The sequence below is a fragment of the Barbus barbus genome (assembly GCF_936440315.1).
Source record: "Barbus barbus genome assembly, chromosome: 47".
Taxonomy (NCBI): domain Eukaryota; kingdom Metazoa; phylum Chordata; class Actinopteri; order Cypriniformes; family Cyprinidae; genus Barbus; species Barbus barbus.
In genome coordinates this window covers 58,497-84,106 of record NC_136725.1, presented here as the reverse complement: position 1 = coordinate 84,106, position 25,610 = coordinate 58,497, and the positions used below count along the sequence as shown (strand labels likewise).

Below are 25,610 nucleotides of genomic sequence, written 5' to 3'. Positions count from 1 at the left end.
ATCTAATTTGGTAAAGAACCGAGCCTTTCTGAGTTGTTCCAGGGCTGAAGGCACAAGCGGAAGGGGGTAGCAAAATTTGACAGTTATCTCATTAAGGCCTCGGTAGTCGATACAAGGCCGGAGATCTCCTCCTTTCTTCTTTACAAAAAAGAACCCGGCCGAAGCTGGTGATGTGGAGGGTTGAATGAATCCCTTCGCAACCTCCTTCTGAATGTAGTGTTCCATGGCTTCCGATTCGGGTTGAGAGAGGGGGAAAATACGGCCCTTGGGAGGACTAGTGCCTGGCATTAATTCTATAGCGCAGTCAGAAGGTCTGTGAGGAAGCAGCTGGGAAGCTTTGGTCTCGCTAAAAGCCTCCCTGAGGTCATGATAAGTGTCTGGCAGTCCTTGGGTATCAGAGGTTGGTTCTGTCATCTCGACGACATGGACGGGAAGAGGATGGATTTGCGGCAGACAGTGCGTAAAACACATGGATCCCCAGCTCGTGATTTGTGAGTCCAGCCAGGATATGCTTGGGTTATGCTTGCGAAGCCACGGCAAGCCCAGAATGACGGGTGCGTGAAGGATTGATATGATGTAGAACTGAATGATTTCCTGATGAAGAGCTCCCATGACGAGTGTGAGGCGGGAGGTGAGATGAGTTATTCTCCCTGAGCCCAAAGGGCGCCCGTCTACCGCCTCGACTGCCAAGGAAGAGAGACAACGAATGAGTGGTATGCTGTTCTTATGGACAAAATCTACAGACATAAAATTCCTTGCGGCCCCTGAATCGATCATGGGTCAAATAGGTCAAACACAGGGTAGTCAAAACAATCAAAAACCGCTTGGAAATGTTCACCGGGGCAAAACAAGACTTCGCAGTGAGGCACCATGAGCTGGCTGGTTAAATAGCCCAGGTAATGAGCTGCAGGTGGGGCAGCAAGTGATCAGTGACAGGTACGGGGGAGAGAGGGGAAATGTAGTGAACTCTAATATTCGGGAGAAAGTTCCCTCTGATGACCCGAAGAGGGAGCCAGAGGGACGCTCTCTGCAACATTAATAGTAATGACTTTATGAATTTCTTTACTGATAAAATAGATAACATCAGAAATACAATAACAAATGTAGATTCTACTGCGTCTAGTATTTCAGCTTCATTCATCGCACCCAAAGAAAAACTGCAGTGCTTTACAACTATAGGACAGGAAGAGCTAAATAACCTTATCAGTGCATTTAAACCAACAACGTGTTTATTAGATCCTGTACCCACTAAACTACTGAAAGAGTTGTTACCTGTAGCAGAAGAACCGCTTCTCAATATTATTAACTCATCGTTATCTTTAGGTCACGTCCCAAAACCATTCAAGCTGGCGGTTATTAAGCCTCTTATTAAGAAACCACAACTAGATTCTAATGAACTGGCAAATTACAGACCCATTTCAAATCTTCCGTTTATGTCTAAAATTTTAGAGAAAGTTGTGTCTGCTCAATTGTGCTCCTTTTTGCAAAAAAATATCTATATGAAGAATTTCAGTCAGGTTTCAGGCCTCACCATAGTACAGAAACTGCACTTGTTAAAATTACAAATGACTTACTTCTTGCTTCAGATCAAGGCTGCATCTCATTGCTAGTATTACTTGATCTTAGTGCTGCGTTCGACACTATTGACCATGATATACTCCTAGATCAATTACAAAACTACACTGGTATTCAAGGGCAGGCTTTAAGATGGTTTAGATCCTACCTGTCCGATCGCTACCACTTTGTAAATTTAAGTGGGGAGTCATCTCAATTATCACCAGCAAAGTATGGAGTACCACAAGGATCTGTCCTAGGTCCACTGCTATTTTCAATATACATGTTGTCCCTTGGTAATATTATTAGAAAATATGGGATTAGTTTTCATTGTTATGCTGATGATACTCAATTATATATCTCAACAAGACCAGATGAAACTTCTAAACTATCTAAGCTAATAGATTGTGTAAAAAATGTAAAAGATTGGATGACCAATAATTTCCTCCTATTAAATTCAGATAAGACAGATTACTTACTGGACCAAAAAACAGAACACAGAATCTCTTGGATTACAATTTGCAACTAGACGGATGCACTGTCATGTCCTCTAAAGTAAAAAATCTGGGTGTTATATTAGACAGCAACTTGTCCTTTGAAAATAATATTTCCCATGTTACAAAAACAGCATTCTTCCATCTTAGAAACATTGCCAAGCTTCGAAACATGCTACCTGTTTCTGATGCAGAAAAGCTAGTTCATGCATTCATGACCTCTAGACTGGACTATTGTAATGCACTGCTAGGTGGTTGTCCTGCATCTTCAATAAACAAGCTACAGATAGTCCAAAATGCAGCGGCTAGAGTTCTTACCAGGTCAAGAAAATATGATCATATTATTCCAATTTTACACTCTCTGCACTGGCTACCTATTAAGTTCCGTATAATTTACAAAATACTATTACTTGCCTATTAGGCCCTAAATGGTTTAGCTCCTGCGTACCTAACTTGTCTTCTACCACGCTACAATCCAACCCGCTCCCTAAGGTCGCAAAACTCTGAACTTTTGGTTGTACCTAGGATAACAAAGTCCACTAAAGGAGGTAGAGCTTTTTCACATTTGGCTCCCAAACTCTGGAATAGCTTTCCTGATAACGTTCGGGATTCAGACACACTCTCTCTGTTTAAATCTAGATTAAAGACACATCTCTTTAGCTAAGCAGTCACGTAATGCATTTTATAATCTAGTACTGTACTGTATATCTGACCAAATGTACATTATTATTATTCATAATCATTTTTGCTTAGGTGGAACAGCAGCTATGCTAATTATGTCTCTATTTGTTTCTCCGTGGTAACTAGGAATTACAGAAGCTTCAGTCTGGATCCAACCATTAAATGATCTGAGATGACCTGAAGAAAGATGATGCCAACCCCTCAGAGGACTTCGGAGGATGCCAACGCTCAGACAACATACAGAATTACCCAATTTTGCCATAAGTTAAACATATTAAGGTTGTGCAATATATAAATATATTGTGGAAACTTAAATTCCTGTAGAGCTGCTTTGCAACGATTTGTATCGTAAAAAGCGCTATACAAATAAACTTGAATTGAATTGAATTGAATTGTGTGGATTTATTTACTCATCTAATCTACATGCTATATTGAATAAATGTTTGCAGGAATTTCCCTCATTATAAACTTAAAACCTGTGGGGATGACACCAGAAACACAAACCATCTATAATGCTTACAAGAAAGCATCACAATATATACAACCCCAATTCCAGAGAAGCTGGGACGTTTTGTAAAAATGCAATAAAATCAAGAATCTGTGATTTGTTCATTCTCTTTAACTTTTATTTAACTGACAAAAGCACGAAGAAAAGATTTCCAAAGTTGTCACTGACCAATGTAAATGTATTTTGTAAATATGAACAAATTTTGTTTTTGATGGCTGCAACACATTCCAAAAAAGTTGGGACAGAGGCAGAATAAAAGTGAAAAGGTTATAGAATATCCACTTTAAACTGTTTTGAAACAGTTCACAGTACAGGTGAATTGGTAATAGGTTAAGGTATCATGTTTGGGTATAAAAGGAGCATCTCAGTCTTTGCAAGCAAAGCTGGATCATGGGTCATCGCTTTGTGCCAAATTTCATGAGAGAAGTGTCAAACAAATCAAAAATCACATTTCGCAATGCAAAATTGCAAATAAGTTAGGTCTTTCACCAACTAACACATGTAATATTGTGAAGATATATTGAAGATTCAGGGAATCCAGAGAAATCACAGTACATGTAGGGCATTAGTCTCAAACTCAATTCCTGGAGGGCCACAGCTCTGCACAGTTTAGCTCCAACCCTAATTAAACACACCTGACCCAGCTAATCAAGCTTTTCAGGATCACTAGAAACGTCCTGTGATTTGGAGCTTGTTGGAGTTAAACTCTGCTGAGCTGAGCTGTGGCCCTCCAGGAATTGAGTTTGAGAACACCGATGTAGGGCAAGGCAGGAAACCTCAGTTGTATGTGCTTGACCTTTAAGCCCTCAGATGGCATTGCATAAGAAACTGTCATGCTGCAGTGTTAAATATAGCCACATGGGCCCACATCTGGCACATGCGGAAAGCTGATCTGGCCCACTTGTGGCGTGGAATGATGGAACTTGGGCGGACCGCTCCTGTTTGCCAGATCTGGGTCAAAAGCAGTCCATAGCAATGCCACGTGTCAGCCAAGAGCAAAGAAATAAACCACACTGGACCTTATCTGAGCCACAAAATATTCATCAATTATTTATAGAGTCCTCTCAGCTTGACTAAGATTGTTAACATGATAAATCACTGAAGGAAAGAAGAGAACAGAAAAAAGAGACAAACAGAAACTCAAGAACTACAACGGACCGCAGCCAGAGCCTTAGATGAATTCAGCTGAAGATAAAAGACATTAAATCTCTGAAGATCTCAGCAGAGGATTAAACAACTCCACAAGCATCATCACCAGCTTCACTTATTACTAACCAGACTGTCTTTATATCTGTTAGAGGTATACAGAAGTTCTTATTGAGAATTAAAAGAGGTTGAAATCTAATGTTTGTTTCATTTGAAATCATCAATCCATTAGCTGGGCTCTTATTATAATTATCAACTCGTTATAATTAGTGTGTCTTTGCCTGATGCTGTGTTTATCAAACACATTTGCATTAGCAAATAAACACAGAATGAGATCAGGTGGTAATCGTCAGCTATTGATGGTTCATAATGAAATGCCTGATTCACTCATGTCACTTGACATTAATGACACGTTCCAATAATACTGTTGTTGTATAAATCTGCAGTGGAAGATAAAAATTAGAGTAAAACCAATTAAAGATTAAAAAAAAAAAACACAATTGATGAAGACAATTAACACACTAAGTCATCATAAATCAACACATGAACCTCAACAATGGTGACAATAAAAAGTGGAATGCTGCAATGCATGCTGGGAGTTTTTTTTTACTCTGTACCCAGTACCACTTACACTTTTTATTTTCACCATTGTTGAGGTTCATGTGTTGATTTATGATGACTTTGTGTGTTAGTCAGCTTTAGCTTTTTGTGTGTGTGTTTTCTTTAAATCTTTAATTGGTTCTTCACTACTTTTGATCTGGGTAACAGTAAAAAAAATTGAAAAAAAACTCCCAGCATGCATCACAGCATGAATAAATTATGCAGCTGAGTGTTTTTTTTGTTGTTGTTTAATTCTAAGTTTGGTTTGTGTATTTATTTATTTTTTGTTGTTGTGTCTTGTAGTAGCTTTCTGTGATGTCCAGGATTTCTGGTTAATTCATGGATGATCTGATTAGCTGAATATTCTTTCACCATTGTTGAGATGTATATGCTGCTAGCTGATATGTGTGTGTGTGTCACTGCTGCATATGTTTTACATGATAATTGTGAAGCCATCAACATCAAACTATCATGTACTGCAAATGTGTCAAACACATAGCAGTCAAAGAAAAATAATAAGTTAAAATCTCTGCTAATGAAACACCAGTCACTATTATGGTGATTTCAAATGAACCCAGCGTTAGATTTAAACCCCTGTTAATTCTCAATAACAAAAAAAAAACAAAAAACTCTTCTGTACACCTCTAACAGAAATAAAGTCAGTCTGGTTAGTAATAAGTGAAGCTGGTGATGCTGTTTGTAGAGTTGTTTAATCCTCCTCTGCTGAGATCTTCAGAGATTTAATGTCTTTTATCTTCAGCAGAGTTTGTGTCTTTCCTGTAACTCAAATAGTAGAGCATGGTGCTAGCAACGCCAGGATCATGAGTTCAATTCCCAGGGAAAGCAAGAGCTGATTAAATGTAGAAAATGTAACTTGAATGCGATGTAAGTTGCTTTGGATAAAAGTGTCTGCTAAATGCATAAATGTAAATCTAAGGCTGTGGCTGCAGTCAGTTGTAGTTCTTGAGTTTCTGTTTGTCTCTTTTTTTCTGTTCTCTTCTTTCCTTCAGTGATTTATCTTGTTAACAATCTTAGTCAAGCTGAGAGGACTCTAAGAATAATATATGATGATTTTGTGGCTCAGATAAGGTCCAGTGTGGTTTATTTCTTTACTCTTGGCTGATATGTGGCATTGCTATGGCCTGCTTGTGGCCCAGATCTGGCAAACAGGAGCGGTCCACCCAAGTGTCATCATTCCATGCTACATGTGGTCCAGATCATCATTCCACATGTGCCAGATGTGGGCCGACATTATGTTGCTACACTGATAAAAATGATTTTGAGGTGCAGTAAATACTACAGAAAAACAAATGTAATTTCTACAGTAAATAATTTAGTAAATAATTTAGTTATAAACAAAGTAAATTCAATATTACTACTCAATTTAAGCTTGTAGAATTTAAAGTTTGAACTTATAAGTATATTTTACTTGGAATTGTTTGTTATTTTTAAGATTGTTTAAGTGAATATCAACATCACAATCCCGTTGTTCCCATCATTCACTTGAGCATGAATAATTAAGGTAATTTTATTTTTTTTTTTGCTGTCTTCAAGATGTATTTACACTGTTTTATGGTTGTTTTTGTTGTTAGGTTAAGTAATTTGCTGTTTTGTGACATCGGGAGTTTATTTTTTACTCAAAATGACCCATTCATATTCAAACTAGGGATGGGCGATATGGCCTAAAAAATTATCACGATAATTTCAGGTATTTATTGCGATAACGATACAAATGACGATTATATATATAAAATGAATTATTTTCTTCTGTAAAATAGCAGATTATGTTATGTTTAAGTTGTGTTCCAGTGACTGTGCTGAAAAACATCACACAACAATTACACAATAATAATTCAAATCAATTACAAGTTTAAAATGTAAACACAAATTCTGTATTTATTTATACTCTCATGGTGCAAACAGTGGCAAAAATAGTGCAAACAGCAAAAGTAACAATCACCAACCATGTCTTCTGTTGTGTTTCAAAATTACAACAGAGTACAACTGCAAATAAATACTGATAAATTAACAAACATGTTAAAGTAACCTGATAAAGTACATATGTACATATAATACGTATGTGGAACATGCTACCACCAATTAGGTAGTTAAATTTTCAACACTCTTGTCCCATGAAACAAATTGTAAAAATAGTGCAAACACTGTATCAAAAAGTAACGATCCCAACTATGTCTTCAGATAGTTTACAAAATAGTGCAAAACAAGATGATAAATTAAAAAACAAATCAATAAATTAAATTTAAATAAAAGTTTAATTAAACTGTAAACACTGATATACTCTTGCAAAATGTAGAAATGAGGCTGACATGAACATGTCTGGTAGTGCAAGTTGTATAACACACATACTGGTGTGATTCAGTAGCTTTCAAAAAGAGAACAGGGCTCACACCTTAAGATTTTTGGTCAAGAAGACCAACATATTCACTGTAGCTGGTTTCAGAAGAGTTAGCATGAGTTAGCACCTTTGGCATGTCACTACATTTCCAGCAGCGCTGAACACCCTCTCTGAGGGTGTACTAGTGGCGGGGATGCACAAGTACTTTTTCACCAAACGACTGATGTTAGGGAAATTCACCTCATGTACCTTCCACCATGTAAGGGGATTGCTTTCACCATCTGCAAGTGGCCCATGCAGGTAGTTGTTTAATTCAGCCTCAATTTTCTCTGTTTCAGAAAGGGTGGTCATCTCAGCAGCTGGTTTCTTCTTCTGCCTTTTAGACGCACTCTGAGCTTCTTTTGTTGATTCAGATGACGTTACAGGGGTAGCAGAGCCAGCATCACTTGGCATGACAGAAAGGGATTCCACCTCTCTGACTACTCTAGCTTTGATGACCAGGATCTCTTCTTGACTCATATACTGAGTGCGGAAGCGTGGATCAAGAATTGTTGCCATGTTCTGGGTGGGAATTTTCTTACCCCTAGGTCCACTTGTTGTTGGCGCCTGCGTTGTCTCGCGTATCTTCAGACATTCTTCATACTTAACAAGATGGCGCCGCTGTGTTCGGACGCCGTTCGGGTCGCTCCGCTGAGATTTTGCGTCAACTTTCTTTTTTACTTAGTTATACTTTCTCTTTTTACACATCTCACGTCGGCACTGATCACCTACAACATAGAAACACTTTTGGACATTGGAAACCGCTACACCAACCTGCTTCAGGACACTTTATCCACGAATCCTGCGTGGCCTCTGGAGATTCTTCGGAACGCGGAGATAAACAATTCCTCCTGAGGCGACGGATCAAGAAACACCGCGGGAAGCGCGCTGGAATTCGAGTCAGACTCAGGAAAAGGGCTCACAGTCCTCCTCTTCCAAGCATTCTCCTCGCTAATGTCCAATCCTTGGAGAATAAGATGGACGATCTTAGAGCCAGGATTAGTTTCCAACGGGACATAAGGGACTGTAACATCCTTTGTTTGTCAGAAACGTGGCTTTCGTCCTCAGTCCCGGACACTGCTGTAATGCCAAGTGATAACTTCTCTGTCTTTCGGACGGACAGAACAGCAGAGGCCGGTAAATCCAGGGGTGGAGGAGTATGTTTCATGATCAACAAGAAATGGTGTGATCCCAGGAATATCTCCATTCTGTCACGTTCCTGCTCGCCTCATCTGGAACATCTTTCCGTTATTTGCCGCCCATTTTATCTGCCTCGGGAGTTTTCATCGATCATTGTTACTGCTGTGTACATTCCACCACAGGCGGACACCGGCTTGGCTTTGTCTAAACTTCACGATGTGCTCAGCGGCTACATTAACAAACATCCTGACGCTGCCTTCATCATCGCGGGGGACTTTAACAAAGCCAACCTCAGGCAGGTCATGCCGAACTTCCATCAACACGTATCCTGTCCAACTAGAGGACCAAACACACTGGATCATTGCTACACTCAGTTCAAGGATGCCTACAAAGCCCGCTCACTACCGGCTTTTGGCAAATCGGACCATGCCGCCATTTTTCTAACACCGGGATACAAACAAAGGCTCGTTCAGGATCCTCCGGTGCAGAGAGTAGTGACGCGCTGGTCCTCCCACTCAGAGACTATGCTGCAGGCGGCGCTTGATGACGTCGACTGGGACATGTTCCAGGCGAGTTCCTCTGACGTCAGCGAGTTCACGGATGTAGCATTAAGCTTCGTAAACACGCTAACCGAGCAAGCTACAGAAACAATAACGATAAGGACATTCTCCAATCAGAAACCGTGGGTGGACAGAACAATCCGTGCCGCGGTTAACACACGCACTGCCGCTTACAATGAGGCTCTTCTGTCTGGGAATACGAGCGAGTACAAAGCATCGTGCTATGCTCTCCGTCGTGCAGTAAGAGCCGCTAAACACAGATACAGAGAGAGAATTGAGTCTCATTTCCAGCTCAACGACTCTCGACGGATGTGGCAGGGACTGAGGACCATCTGTGACTTCGGAAACAAATCCTCCGCAGAGGTGAGAGCAGATCCGTTGCTGGCCGATGAGTTAAACATCTTCTACGGCCGCTTCGATGGCAACGGCGGCGGCGCATCTCTGCCGACCAGCACGTCAGGAAGCAGCAGGCAGAGCAGCGATGATCCTGTAATCACCGTGTCGGAGGATGAGGTTCGGAGGGCACTAAAGAGAGTGAACGTCAGGAAAGCAGCCGGACCTGATGGGATAACCGGCCGTGTTCTGAGGTTCTGCGCTGATCAGATCGCTGGTTTGTTCACGTCTATCTATAATGAGTCTCTTGCTACCTCCGTGGTTCCCACCTCATTCAAAAAATCCATCATTATCCCTGTGCCAAAGAACAATAAACCCTCTTGCCTGAATGACTATCGCCCAGTTGCCCTCACATCTATAGTCATGAAGGTTTTTGAGAGACTTGTAAAGAGCCACATCTGCTCCTCCATCCCTGATACTCTGGACCCTCTTCAGTTTGCCTATCGCCCAAACAGATCCACGGACGATGCCATTTCTCACGTTCTCCACTCTTCCCTCACACACTTGGACAGCAACAATGGGAATTATGTAAGGCTGCTATTCATTGACTATAGCTCAGCTTTCAACACTATAGTCCCCATCAAGCTGGCATCTAAACTCACAGACCTCAGCCTAAACTCCTCACTCTGTGACTGGATTCAAGACTTCCCCACCGGCAGACCTCAAGTGGTGAAAGTTGGCCAGTTCACCTCAAACTCCATCACTCTGAACATAGGAGCCCCACAGGGCTGTGTCCTGAGTCCCCTGCTCTACTCTCTCTACACGCATGACTGCGTGTCCTCTCACAGCTCCACATCTATTGTCAAATTTGCTGATGATACTGTGGTTCTGGGCCTCATCTCCAACAACGATGAGACCGCATACTTGGATGAGGTAGAGAATCTCACATCATGGTGCCAGGACAACTGTCTCTCTCTGAATGTGAGCAAAACTAAAGAGCTGATCATGGACTTTAGGAAGAGACAGCAGCAGCCCTACACTCCTCTTATGATCAGTGGGACCCCTGTGGAGAGAGTGAGCAGCTTCAAGTACCTCGGTGTAAACATCTCCGAGAACCTGACTTGGACTACACACATCCAAACACAGGTCAAGAAAGCCAGGCAAAGACTGTACCATCTGCGACAGCTGAGGAAATTCAGGGTCTCACCAGCAATCCTGAAAACTTTCTATTCAGGGACCATAGAAAGTGTATTGACTCAGTGCATCTCAGTGTGGTATGGAAACAGCTCCAATCAGGACTGCAAAGCACTACAGAGAGTTGTGCGCTTAGCTGAGCGCATCTCAGGGTCTGCTCTCCCCTCTCTGCAGGACATCTACCTCAAACGCTGCAAAAATAGAGCTGTTAAAATCTTCAAGGACTCTAATCACCCTGGTAACCGTCTATTCACTTTGCTTCCATCTGGTAAGCGCTTCCGTAGCCTGATGGCAAAAACTGAGAGACTTAGGAGGAGCTTCTTCCCCCAGGCCATCAGGCTCCTAAACTCTAACTATGTGTCATAACATCACTTGACTCCATGTAAATATCACCATATCAATAAGCTATTCATAATTTTTCTCTACCTCATATTGCTGCTATTTAAATACCCTGTACAACTTTTTTGCACATTATTTTTGCACATTCCTCTTATTACTATTTAAGTCAACAACATACTGACCTGCACATTTATATTTATATTTTTTATCTTATCTTTTATTTTATTTTTTCTACTTTTCTTCTCTTAATATTTGTATACTTTATAATTGCACTGTCCTTGGAGCGGACCTGACCTACATTTCACTGCTGGTTATATTCTGTATAATTGTGTATGTGACAAATAAAACTCTTGAATCTTGAATACTCTGGATTGTGTTTGTGTTTCAGATGGTGGAAAAAATTGGACGTGTTTCCACTCTTTGTAACCACTGTTTTTCTGCAAACTTTGCATATTACGGTAGTTTGCTCCTCATCTTATTTTCTGTAACCAAACCAGTTCCAAATTGTGGAGGTAGCTCCTCGCTTAACAACAAGCTCCTCCTCAGCCTCACGTCCGCCTTCCGCCATGCTTGTTTTCACTCCGCACATGAACAGTGAATCGGGCGCGCACAAAACTACGTCATCAACTAGACTTATCGTTATTATCGTGAGGAGACAAATTTTTATCGTGAGGAGAATTTTCAACGGTATATCGCAAACGATAAGATATCGCCCGTCCCTAATTCAAACACTATTTACTATTTACTATTCACCGTCATTGTGTATCATGTGCCAAGAACTCAGGTCTCTATGTTCATTCAGTTAATAATTATATTGTGGCAACATATGATCTATAAAGAAATAAAGAGTGCTTTGTTTGCTTACGGATGTGTGCGTAACTTAACTACATGCTTTATTGGCATATTTTTTTCCCCTTAGTGGTGTTTGAGTAAAATTTACAAACTGTGACTGAGTGAAATATACTTGAGTATTCCAGGGTAAACTTAAAATAATTAAGTAGAAATTATTCATCAAACTCTGCCTGGCCATGTTAAATGTACTTAATTTCCTTTGCTAATTTTACGTAATTTAGTTAAGCAGATTTTACTTAATTCCGTTTTTAAAATTTACTTAAAAAATATGCATGCAAAAACTTAAAATAAAAGTTAAGTAAATTTAACTTCTTTTTTTTCAGTGTATTTGGGGAAGTTGATGTCTTTCATGGAAAGACCATGGTTATTTAATCAAGACAATGCCAGTTCTCATTCTGCATGTGCTACAACAGCGTGGTTTTGTAGACTCAGAGTGAATGTGTTAGACTGTCCAGTCCAGATCTGACTCCTATTGAAAATGTATGACCAGTCCCGAAAAGGTGAATCGGGTGTAGGGAAATTAGTCAATTTCAATGGGAATCGAATCCAAAGACTTAAAACTGATTCAAACTTGATAGTTTACACTTGATCAACTATTTCTCCAGCAAATGTTAAAATCAGTATATCTTAACAATTTTGATATTTATATTATTCCCTTCGCCAAAGGTCATAATACATGCTAGTGATAATTTATTAAGCTAGGTTACAAGATCTGGGCATGATTTTAGCTTTATGAACACAACACAAGACACTGCTTCCGGCTTTGCTACTGTTCGGACGCTCTTGCTTATTGCTCTGCGCTTTGCTCCCTATTTTTATACTTTTCTCAGATCGCTCTAAGATTTTAACTTCAGCAGATCTGCACAGTGCTCAAACAACACTTTTTGGAAAATGAAAGACTCTTTACCTCCCACTGCCAGCAGCTTACATTCCGGAGACGGAAAAACACAGCTGTCTACATTCAAACAGACGAGAGAAAATGCCTCTTGTGGAATCTATTGCTGCATGAACTGCCATAAACTTCTACAAAGGATTGTGGTTCTTGAAACAAAGATACTTGCTGGACTTCCGAAGCAGGTGGAAAAACACAGCAGATGGTCATCACGGACCCCCTCAGCATACAGCCGGTGAGTCCTGTGAATCTAGGGAATCTCATCAGTTTATACCAAGTGTATAGGAACAAGCCGAAACTGATCGACAGACTAATCGATGGCACAAACAGGGAGCAAGACCCAAAGGCACTCGAGACATCAGATTGTCACGAGTCTCTCGTATTGCTGCCGTAGCATCCTCTACCCCAGATACAGTTATGACAAGGCTTGCAAACATTGGTATTCTGCCACCCCCTATACATCTTGGGAACAGATTTGAAGCATTAATGAATGTGGGTGAGGAATCCCCAAATGTGACAAAACATGGATCGAATCAGCCAGCAGCTAACATTGCTACAAACAGACGCTCGAGGTCAAGCAGACAGCGGCTTTCAGCTCAGAGCGCAGCCAAGCCCAGGTCTCTGATAGTGGGTGACGCTCAGAGGGGGGTAGTAACGAGTTACATTTACTTGAGTACATTTTTTGGGTAACTAATACTTTTAGAGTATATTTTAAAATGGGTACTTTTACTCTTACTCAAGTATATTTTTAGAGAAAAAACGGTACTTTTACTTCGTTACTGTGGGCGACTCTCCTCTCGTTACTGTATCTTAATGCAATACAAGTTAAAAATGCTTCGGTTTATTCCAAACGCGCCGTCTACTTTTCTCTGGGCAATGAACGATGCCCGTTCGCAAATGATTCATTCTTTTGAGTCGATTCTGTTTAAAGGCTTTATTAAACCAGTTGGCAAACCAGTGAATCGGTTCGCGAATCAGTTTGAATGATTCGTTCAGTTCCCTGCCGCACGCGCTGAGTCTCTGAAGCGGTTCTCACTCAGATAACAGAGAGTTTAAGAACATCAAGAGCGCTGAAGACGTGGCTTTGGATCTACAGTCAGTTGAAAGCAAATCTGCAAAGGCTTGTTTGCTAGAGCTATATGAAGATCTTTATTAGATGAGCACCGCGTGTGCTGTCTACTGTTCCACAGGTATAGGCCACAATACCACTATGACATTACCAGTTTGTTGTACATGTACCTTACATTAAATACAATGTATAATTTATACATTAAATAAGCTGTCACAGAGTATGAAATGAACACCCGCGAAACCCGCGTTAGCTCTGCGCAGCGGCGCGCTGCCTGTTCTAGACACAATTAATATTCATATTTTTACAATATTTACGCTTGCAAAAATATAGGCTACATTTGTTTACATTTTGCAGAACAGAAGATCCGTCAATATGCATTTGTTTCGTTATGTTCAGAGCAGTCGTGTGAGGAGTTTTCAGAGGTTTCAGTGTCAGAGGTTATAGGATAATACATAATTAATTTACTTTAAAATATAATTTAATTCAGTGATGCAAATCAGAATTTTCCTCAGCTGTTACTCCAGTTTTCGGAGTCATTTGATCCTTCAGAAATCATTATAATATATCGATTTATTACCAGTGTTGGAAACAGTTTTGCTGCTTAATATTTTTTGGAACCTGTGATATTTTGTTGAGTATTCTTTGATGAATAGAAAGCTAAAAAGAGCAGAATAACTGATAATGAATCAACATGATTTCTGAAGGATTATGTGACTCTGAAGACTGGGGTAAAGGCTGATGAAAATTCTGATTTGAATCACTGAAATAAATTACATTAATATATATATATATATATATATATATATATATATATATATATATATATATTGAATGGCAGTGTGTGTGTGTATACTCTTCAGACTTGTTTCTCCCAGCAAGGGGAACTAATATGTTTTCACGGCTGCTTGGGCTAAATACATGGCTACAAAGAACCTGCAGTATAAAAGGAGTCAACTTCATCGAAAACTTCAGTCTTTTCTGGGGCCACAGACAACTGTATAAACTGGATGGCATCCACCCAAACAAACTTGGTGCAAGAGTGCTAAAGGATAATATCTATTTCTCCCTCCATCATCCTTGAGAGGTGTGTGCAAATCCACTCGGCCTGAATGGCACACACACACACCTAGACAGAATATGAGTGACCACAGGACTTCATATCAACTTTCGAGTCATCATGTGGTTGACATCCCACAAGGACACTGATAACACCACGCAGCCATAGCTACTCATACACTGTAAAAAAAAAGTTGACCTAACTCCAAAAAATAAGGTAACCTATCACACTCAACTTTTCAAGTTAACTCAACAAGCAACCAAAACTTAAAAACTTTAGTTCATTTAATGAATAAACTCAGTCTAGTGAGCGTTAAAAGATCTGTCACAGCAATCAAAAAATTTTTTAGTAATTAGGAACACTAATCTTTTTTTAAACAATCATCTTTCGTTTAGATTTAGATTTATTTTTAAAGTATTCTACATATCATGGATTGTATTTGCCTCTTAAAACTAAAAGCAAACATTCATGCTAATGAACAAATTTATTAACCAAGATTTAATGAGATGGAAATATACAGTACATCAGCACACGATTCTCAAACATGGTGAGGAGCAACAAATTTTAAATCACACTGTAAAACCCGACAAGTCACGGTAACTCAAACCGTTTGCGTAAACAAATTCCCCTTGGTTTAAACTATATAAGTTTTAAAACAGTTAATAATTAAGTGATTAATTAAGTGCTGTTTGAGAATTAGTCATGAACACCTGCTGTTAACAAACAGAATCACTGAAGAAAAGAGAAACACCATCGCCTTAGATTTTGAGAGATTTAATGCATTTTATTTCAGTTGATTTCATCTGATTAAACAACCCCACAAACCACATCACCAGCTCCACTTATTAATAACCAGACTGAGACATCTACAGAAGATCTTATTGAGAAGTAACTAAGGTTTAGATGTTGATTTATTGTTTCATTTGAAGTAACCAGAGATAAGTGTCTGCTTTAGTTGGGTTCTTGACCCTTGATCTTTGTGTTGGGTTTTTTTTTTTCTCTTTGCTCTTCCTTGAACATATTTGTTACAACTCAAAAGCCCAGAGAAAGTGATCAGTAGTTCATTGATATATATTTATAATGACAAGCATTTATTAGTGAACTAGTCTCACTGTGTGTCTAATCTCTGATTAAATGGATGTTGTACTGATTGTAGTGGAAGTGAATCTAAGAGCCAGAAGTTGTCACAGTCAGTGAATATAAAAACACTTTCAAAGCCGTTTGTTCACAAAAAGCTTTCTTCTACAGTAGTAAATAGACTCACAGAGACATCAAGAATCAGCTTATGAACCTCAACAATGGTGCCCATTAAAATAAAAATAAAAATCATGCAGCAATGCATGCTGGGAGCCACTGATGAGTTTTGTCCTATGCTAGTATCCAGCATGCATTGCAATATGATTATTAGTTTATTTTTATTTTTTTTATGGTCACCATTGTTGAGGTTCACAAGCTGTGATGTCTGTGTGAGTCTAGGTGCTCACATAGATCAAATCTTTTTATGGGCAAACTGTTTGGAAAAACTTTTATATTAATTGGCTGTCACAGAACCACTGGCTCTTAGAACCACTTTCACTACGATCAATACAACATCCATTTAATCCGATTAGACACACAATGAGTCTATGTTCTTTCTCAATGAGATCAGCTCACTAATAGACGACTGTCATTATAATCAAACAACAAACAATATTCTCTAGGCTTTTAAATTCCAACAAATATGTTTGAGGAACACTTGCTTACAACAGCCTAAGAAAAAAATGAAGTCAAGTCAAGTCAAGTCTGCTTTATTGTCAATTCTTCCACATGTACAGCACATACATGCAGAGAATTGAAATTGCGTTACCCTCAGACCCTTGGTGTAAACAGTTAACATTAAACACGTTCAAATACAGATAATACGGTTTAAACATTTGTACATACAACTCTATAGCTATACAAGTAAGGACATTGTAGAAAAAAAATAAAGAAATAGATAAAGTGGCATAAGGCGCATGGCAGTTAAATAAAAACAAAACTGTGCAGATATATTTGTAGTGCAAAAAGAGCTTATCAATCTGAGAACATTGTAGAAAAATACAAATAAAAAAAGATAGATAAAGTGACATAAGGCACATGGCAGAATAGATAGAGTGCAAACCAGTTAATTAAAACAAAAACTGTGCAGATATGTGTGTAGTGCAAACAGAGCTTGTCAGTCTGTTAAATTGACAGGAGAACAGTCTTTTTATGAGACTATCCGAGGAGGTAGTTTGCAGTCAATGCTGGATGAGGTAGTGATCAGTCCAATGCTGCACAAGTGAGAGGTGCTGGTCACAGTTTGTAAGTAGGTGGGGGTGGCTGGTCCTGGGGGTGTGGGGAGCCGGAGGGGGGGGGGGGGTCTCATAGTGTCAGAGTTCAGTGTTGTATGGGGTAAGAAGAGGGGAGGGGGGGCAGGGACGGGAGGGAGTTCAGCTTCCTGACAGCCTGATGTATGAAGCTGTCCTTCAGTCTGCTGGTCCTCGCCTGGAGACTCCGCAGTCTCCTCCCTGATGACAGCAGACTGAAGAAGCTGTGTGTCGGGTGGGTGGGATCACCTGCAATGCGGAGGGCTTTGCGGGTAAGACGGGTGCTGTAGATGTCCTGGAGGAGGGGAGAGAGACACCAATGATCTTCTCAGCTGCTCTCACTATTCGCTGAAGGGACTTGAGGCAGGATGCGTTGCAAGCGCCATACCACACAGTGATGCAGCTGGTTAGGATGCTCTCGATGGTGCCTCTGTAGAAGGTGCACATGATGGGGGTCGGGGCTCTGGCTCTTCTGAGTTTGCGGAGGAAGTAGAGACGCTGCTGTGCTTTCTTAGCCAGTGCTACAGTGTTGTTAGTCCAGGAGAGGTCCTCTGTGATGTGCACACCCAGGAACTTGGTGCTGCTCACTCTCTCCACAGTCGCACCGTTGATGGTCAGAGGGGCATGCTGAGTGTGTATTCTCCTGAAGTCAACAACAATCTCCTTCGTCTTCTCCACATTCAGAGAGAGATTGTTGTCACTGCACCACCCGGCCAGGCGGCTCACCTCGCTCCTGTAGTTTGTCTCATCTCTGTTGCTGATGAGACCCACCACAGTTGTGTCATCCGCAAACTTAATGATCAGGTTAGAGTTGTGTGACGGTGTGCAGTTGTGGGTCAGCAGAGTGAAGAGGAGGGGGCTCAGCACACATCCTTGGGGGGCCCCAGTGTTCAGTGTGATGGTGCTGGATGTGTTACTGCCAACCCGTACTGCTTGAGGTCTCCCAGTCAGGAAGTCCAACAGCCAGTTGCACAGAGAGGTGTTGAGCCCCAGCTGGACCAGTTTGTGTGTGAGCTGTTGAGGGATGATTGTGTTGAATGCTGAACTGAAGTCTATGAACAGCATCCTGACATATGAGTCTTTTTTGTCCAGATGTGTGAGGGCTGGGTGGAGGGCAGTGGCGATGGCATCATCGGTCGAGCGGTTGGACCTATATGCAAACTGGAAGGGGTCAAGTGAGGGGGGGAGGACAGACTTGATGTGGTGCATGACTAGCCGTTCAAAGCACTTCATGAGAATAGGAGTGAGTGCTATTGGACGGTAGTCATTGAAACAGGATGGAGATGACTTCTTCGGGACTGGAATGATGGTGGTAGCTTTGAAGCATGTGGGGACAACGGCCTGATTTAGCGAGATGTTGAAGATGTCTGTGAAGACGTCAATGAGTTCCACTGCACAGTCTCTCAGTACACGCCCAGGAATGTTGTCAGGACCCGGAGCTTTTCGTGCATTGATCCTGCTGAGGGACCTCCTCACGCTGTCCGGGGACAGCGTCATCACCTGGTCGCCGGGAGGAGGTGGAGTCTTCTGTGCAGTGGTGCTGTTTTGTGCCTCAAAGCGAGCAAAGAAGGCATTCAGCTCGTTCAGCAGGGGGATGGTGCTGTCACAGGTCTGTGGTGGGGGCTTGTAATCCGTAATGGTCTGTATCCCCTGCCACAGGCTCCGCGTGTCTCTGCTGTCGCTGAAACGATGGGCTATCCTCCTGGAGTACTGTCTCTTGGCCTCTCTGATGCCGCGGGATAGGTTGGCCCTAGCTGTCTTCAGGCCCTCCTCATCTCCAGCTCTAAAGGCAGCGTTCCGAGCCTTCAGCAGTCTGTAGACTTCCCCAGTCATCCACGGCTTCTGGTTGGCCCGGACAGTGATGGACTTTGTGACCGTTACATCATCAATGCACTTGGAGATGTAGGCAGTGACAGTCTCCGAGTACTCTTGGAGGTCTGTAGTGTTGTTGTATGTGGCAGCCTGTTTCAACATATTCCAGTCAGTGGTGTCAAAACAGTCCTGAAGTGCCTCTGACGACCCTTCCGGCCACACTTGAATCTGTTTGTGTATTGGTTTGATGACTTTGACGAGCGGTCTGTATGCAGGCATTAGCATGACAGTGATGTGGTCTGAGGCTCCGAGGTGGGGGAGGTGGAGGGCCTTGTAAGCTCCTCTCTGGGTAGTGTAAACAAAGTCCAGGGTATTTTTCCCCTTTGTTGGAAAGTCTATGTGTTGGTGAATTTTTGGGAACACACTCTTTAAGTCTGCGTGGTTGAAATCCCCAGCCAGGATAAGAAAAGCATCTGGGTGGGCTGTCTGCTGCTCACTGGTGTGCTGGTACACATCATTTAGCGCCTCACTCCTGATGTTGTTATTGGAGCTGGGAGGGATGTATACAGCAACTAGCAGTATGGCTGAATATTCCCTCGGTAGATAGAACGGCCGGCACTTAATAATCATTTTTTGCAGACCACAACAGCGTCGCGGCACCATGCATCATTGACGTAAACACAAAGCCCTCCGCCGCGGATCTTACCTCCCTCGACGAGAGCTCTGTCAGCTCGACAGCATGTTAGCTGGTCGAGCTGTATGGCGCAGTCCGGTACGCTGTTGTTAAGCCATGTTTCCGTAAACACAAAAACACAACAGTCTCTTACAGTCCTCTGAGTGGAGCGGAGTAGTCGGATGTAGTCCAGTTTATTGTCCAAAGAGCGTACGTTCGCCAGTACGATGGTGGGGATAGCTGGCTTGTGTGGATTGGCCGCTAGCCTAGCTCGGATACCTCCGCGCTTACCCCTCTTCTGCTTCCTCTCACGCCGCTTGTAGCGCCTCCGCTGTGGGCGAGATGCAGTAGTGGGGGTCGGTGATGTAGTAGGCTTTCGGAACAGACCGAGGTCCCGCAGCTCTTCGGCGTGTGCTGAGTTTAACTCAAAAAATGTGATTCTGCCGACATCGAGCAGAAACTCACGACTGTATGCGCGCTTACAGACAGGTAGACGAGACGAAGATGTGCAAGAACATTGCGACTTACAAGACAAAAAACACGAAAACACCGTTCTGTCGGGAGAGAGAGAAGCCGCTGCGATTGTGCGCGCCGCCATTTTACACAAGAGAAAATTAAAAAAACTTAAATGGGTTAAGTTTCATCAAACGGTTTCAGTTAGCTTAACTTGTCAGGTTTTTAAGGCAATCAGTTTACTCAAATGGTTAGAGTTACTTTAACTTGTTGGGTTTTACAGTGATATGAACTCTGATCCACATGACAGCCAACTAACAGTAACAACAGCAGCAGCAACATAAATTAAGCCAGTAAAATGTACAACAATGATCATATTTGAAAAGTTGGCAGAACATTTGGATGTTGTGACCAAATACTTGAGTATCTAAGTAAGGTAAACAAAACAACTTTTGCTAACAACATGTTTAGAGTATTTTTGTTTAATTCACACCAAAAATTAAAATGACTTCTAAAAATTCTTTGTTCAGGCTACTTTTTTTTACATTTAGTAGTTAGTAGAACTTTTCAAATCGAGTCATCTTAATTTTACATTGAACAACATTGCACAAGTTCCCAGCATGCACTGCAGCTTGAAAACATTTTATGTTAATTATTATTAAAATATTATCATTGTTTTATATTTTTCTGGCCTAATTTATTTTGCTGCTGCTGTTGTTACTGTCAGTTAGCTGTCATGTGGATATATTCATATTTTTACTGATATAAAATGTATTGATCCTCACCGTGTTTGAGAATCGTGTGCTGAGGTACTGTATATTTGCATCTCATGCCAACTTGTTAATATGTTTGTTCTGTAGCAAATCTTTGCCTTTAGTTTTAAGAGGCAAATGCTACTCATGTTATATAGAAAACTTAAAAAAAAAACATAAATTTAAAACAAAGGATTGTTAAAGATTAGTGTTGCTAATGTGTTTTTGGTTGATCTGACAGATCTTTTAACACTCAGTAGACTGACTTTATTCTTTAGATCAGGGGTATCAAACATTCCTGGAGGGCCGCAGCCCTGCATAGTTTTGTTTCAAACATACTATGCAGTTTTCAATTAAGCCTGAAGGACTTGATTAGTTGGATCAGGTGTGTTTAATTAGGGTTGCATCCAAACTCTGCAGGGCTCTGGCCCTCCAGGAACTGAGTTTGACACCCCTGCATTAGATGAACTAAAGTTTTTAAGTTGTCAGTTGCTAGTTGAGTTACCTTAAAAAGTTGATTGTGATAGGTTGCCTTTTTTTTGAGCTAGGTCAACTTTTTTTTTTTACAGTATGTGTTGTTACCAACATTCATTAAAATATCATCTTTTGCGTTCAACAGATGAAAGAAACTCATTCAGGTTTAGAACAACATGAAGGTGAGTAAATGGTGACAAAATTTTCATTTTTGGGTAAACTATCCCTATAACACAGCCTAAAACACATTTTGTATCACCATTCACATCTTACCTGGTGATCTTGCGTTTCTTGCATTTCCTGCATTCAGTGTCTGAACCTCATGAGGTTTTGGTTGCAGCAATTCCTAATTTGGAATAAATGGTTCATTAAATATTTTTCTCAAGAAACAAACAAACAAACAAAACAACAACAACAACAACAACTTATCATGATAACATTGTTATCCCTAATTTCATGAAATACATTTTTTTTCAATTACCTGTGGATACGCCACAGCTAGGGTTGCTAAGCATAGATATGTCCAGAAATAGATGCAGTTCAGCTGTTTCAGGTACATCAGAAGTACTGCCATCTTGGAAATGGTCAGCAAGCAGACCTGTTAGATTAGAAATCAAAGGAGAGGATTCCTCAGTGTCTAGAATAAACTGCTTGAGTATCTATCATATAATAAATGCACTGCCTGAGTGCTAGTCTTCAACATCCCAGCTAACAAAAACGAATTGTCAGAACATTTTGCTAACATTCCCCTTAAGTTATGAAAACGTTTTCAACATCCAGTTTTTTTTTTATGTATTAAGAACATTTCTTGTGGGGTTTCTGCAAATGTTACAGGAACATTCCATCCTACCATTTTGAAAATGTTATGAAAACGCTATTTCGGAATGTTTTGTACACATTCAAACCGTCCAGTTTTGTTTTTTTTATGTTTGAGGAACATTCTAATCTACCGTTGTCATAACATTATGAGAACCTTATATTTAAATGTTCTCTCTATGTTTGAAACACCCATATTTTATGTTATGAGAATTTTTTTTACTGATTATACAAACAGGACAAACATTCCCTTTGATCTTTTATACTTCTTATGACAACTTTATTTTTAATGTTATGTAAACGTTCAAAATGTCCAGGTTTTTTAATGTTTGAGGAACAATTTTTTCTCTGTTATGTGAATGTTACGAGAACATCCCAATCTAATATTTTCATAACTGTCTGGAGTGCTGGATGAGGCAAGGACTCAGTAATGCAGAAAATGGTATTTTATTAACTAAAACAAAACCAAAACAAACAACGAAAACTACCCCGTGGGGGAAAAACTCAGCTGGCAATTTGACAGGCTGGGCAGGAAAAGGCTGGGCAGGATCAGGTGTTTGTAGTCCTGGCACAGGACTACAAACACAAGGAGAATAAATAGGGAGCAAATCAGGAGGGTAATGAGGGAAAACAGGTGGGGCAACTGAACCAATAATGAGGTAACAAGTTGGGCGGGGTCAAGACAATGGACATGAGAGCACATGGAAACAAGACAAAAGTGCTCACACAAAACAAAAACAAGAAAATGGCCAGCAAAACAAATCACGGGGCATGTGCAAAACAAGACGAACACGCAGATGAGCATCTCCAAAGCTGAGCCCGATTTGATATTCATAACCAGTGATACTATACATTCAAGATACATATGAAGCACACAGCAAAAAATCCAGAGTGAAATAAACTCTCCTGGGAGTACATGTGAGACCACACTCAAGTGTGTGAAAGTGTTAAATTAAGAGTGTTAAAGTAACACTGAAGCAGAGTTAAAGTAATTAAGTGATTAATTGAGTGATGATTGACCATTATTGAAGACATCTGATGTTAACGAGCAGAATCACCAAAGAAGAAAATCACAATTATTATGTCACCATTATAGAGATCAGTGTTTTAGTTGTGCCCTTGACCCTTACATTTTTATAGTTAGATTTTGCTTAGCTGTTATAGCTGACTTATAACAGACAGACAAGAAAAGAAGAGAAAAAAGAGATCATGTGGCGTTTGTTATATTTTTACATAACAATCATTTGAATTGAATCATTGAACTCATTTAGAGCCTAAACCTGAAAGAGTTTGTCACACTGTCACACAGACACATATTGTAACCTATTCAGTATATTATAATGATTTGAGGTATATTTGAGTTTTAATAGGTTTTCATGTTGTCTTAGCCATTTTATTCATCTTAACCATTTTAATATGTGTATGTCTTTAAATGAGTCTGAGTCTGGGTCTACCTGTCATAGAAACTGTGCATTTGTTGAATGAGCACTGTGCTATATGTCCGAACTGACTGCAATGAATTTTATGTATAATCATTTTCATTAAATTTATTTTAAATCAATTTCTATATCATTTTAAAATTCCTTGTTGTTATTATTTTTATTTCCATGTTTTTATTGATTTTTAATGTATATTTCACTTTCTTTTATGCAAAGCACTTTGAATTACCACTGTGTATGAAATGTGCTATATAAATAAACTTGCCTTGCCTTGCCTTGTCATGTGACTGATCACATGACAGGAAATAGGAAGTGGACAGCATAAAGGAGGCAGCATGCAAATCAGTCGGGGTCATTCACCAAAGGCTGGATTGTGGAGTTTCCTTTGAGGATTTACCATTCCAGAATCTCACTTTATTGGATTATCACTCTCTTTGGATTGTATATACACCGGTGGACATTTCTCACATTCACATTCAGGCTTACAGCACGCTGGAATTCTTAAGGATTGTTTTAATGGTATGGAACTGAAAGACTCCGTGCTTTTAACAGCCTAGGATTTCTAGTTTTATTTGTGTTGCTTCCTTGTGAACATTGTAAATACATATTGATTTTCACTTTTAACATTGTTGTCTGACTTATCTTTTTAAACACTCAAAGCCCTCACACAGTATAATCTGACCCCATTTTAAATCCATGTAAATCAGCCGATAAAGCCGATCGTTACAAGTTAGATTTTCCATGTTGATTAACAGCCCTGTGATACAACAGTATCCACTAATTAAAAAGATTTTAAGTTATTCTGATAATTAAAAATTAACACTTCTTTCAGGCACACACATACATCAAGAATCAGTGTAGGAATCTCAACAACAGTGACAAACAGCATATTCAGAAAACAGATCCAACGGAGCAATGGATTAATTTTGATGGGTGGCACCCAGAATGCATTGCAATATGGTTTTTTGATTTTCACCGTTGTTGAGATTCACAGGTTGATTCTTTATGTTTGTGTGTCTAAATAAATCACCTTTTTCAAAGTATTTTGATCAAACAACTTTTAAGAAATACTTGTATTGAAAATGTGGAAAATCTTATGCTGAAAAGTCACAGCGCTGCTATAATCAGCAATAGAAATCTTACTCAGAGATTACACTCTCAAAATGAGCTCAGAAATTCAGATTAAAAAAAATGTTGCTTGCTTGTCTGTCTGGTATAACTCAGTTATAACAGCCAACTAACTTCTAACTTTATTCCTTGTGTATTTATGTGTAAACATACCTGGCCAATAAAGCTCATTCTGATTCTGATAACGTGAAAGCACGCAGCCAATAAAAACATGAACTGCATGCAACAACACAAGTAAAATGAGACAAGCACGTGGCCGAACATGAACTGCGTGTTACACAAAACACAACACAACTCACGTGAACAGAGAAGCGCACGGCCGGAGTGAACTCGAGACGGCACGCTCACACAACAAGACAGAACATGGAGCATGAATGTCCGAACCCCGACACGGAGCCAAAACTGACCCAGCTAGCAGGGAACGTTCTCAGAACTTTGGCTAACATTCCGTACAGGTTTGGTTGATGTTTTAGAGAAAACATTTGAATGTAATGTTCAAAAATTGTTTTAAGAATGTTTCTCATTTCAGATAATGTTCCTATAATGTTAAGTGTAAACAAAGCTGGAACATTTTACCTGCAACATTTTAAGGATGTTTTGTGGATGTTGTTCAGGTAACAGATTATACAATGTTCTCAGTAAAACATTGTAACAATGTTTCAAGATAACAAAGAAAGAACCTTCTCTCAGACACATTTGGAGAACGTTATAAGGATGTCATTGAGGCCTGAGATGGTGGAATGTTTTTATAAAACGTTCTTGTAATGTGACATAATAACAAAGCTAGAACATTTGACCTGCAACATTTTAAGAATGTTTTGAGGATATTGTTGAGGTAACAGATTATACAATGTTGTCAATAAAACATTGTAACAATGTTTCCGTCTTTCGGATGAGACGTTAAACCGAGGTCCTGACT

The 25,610-nt window shown here is 40.2% G+C and overlaps 1 protein-coding gene across 3 annotated transcripts in view; it reads right to left on the bottom strand.

Moving 5' to 3' along the window:
- LOC306866001 (cytolytic toxin-alpha-like) overlaps window positions 1–25,610 on the bottom strand; it is a 114,977-nt gene that overhangs the window by 65,076 nt on the left and 24,291 nt on the right. For all 3 annotated transcript variants that reach the window (XM_079410933.1, XM_079410934.1, XM_079410935.1), the window contains exons 2-3: window positions 21,790–21,906; window positions 21,582–21,654 (exon numbers count right to left, since the gene is read on the bottom strand). In XM_079410933.1, coding sequence (XP_079267059.1) covers window positions 21,582–21,654; window positions 21,790–21,882 — 166 coding nt within the window. In that variant the 5' untranslated portion in view covers window positions 21,883–21,906. The remainder of the gene's footprint in view (window positions 1–21,581; window positions 21,655–21,789; window positions 21,907–25,610) is intronic.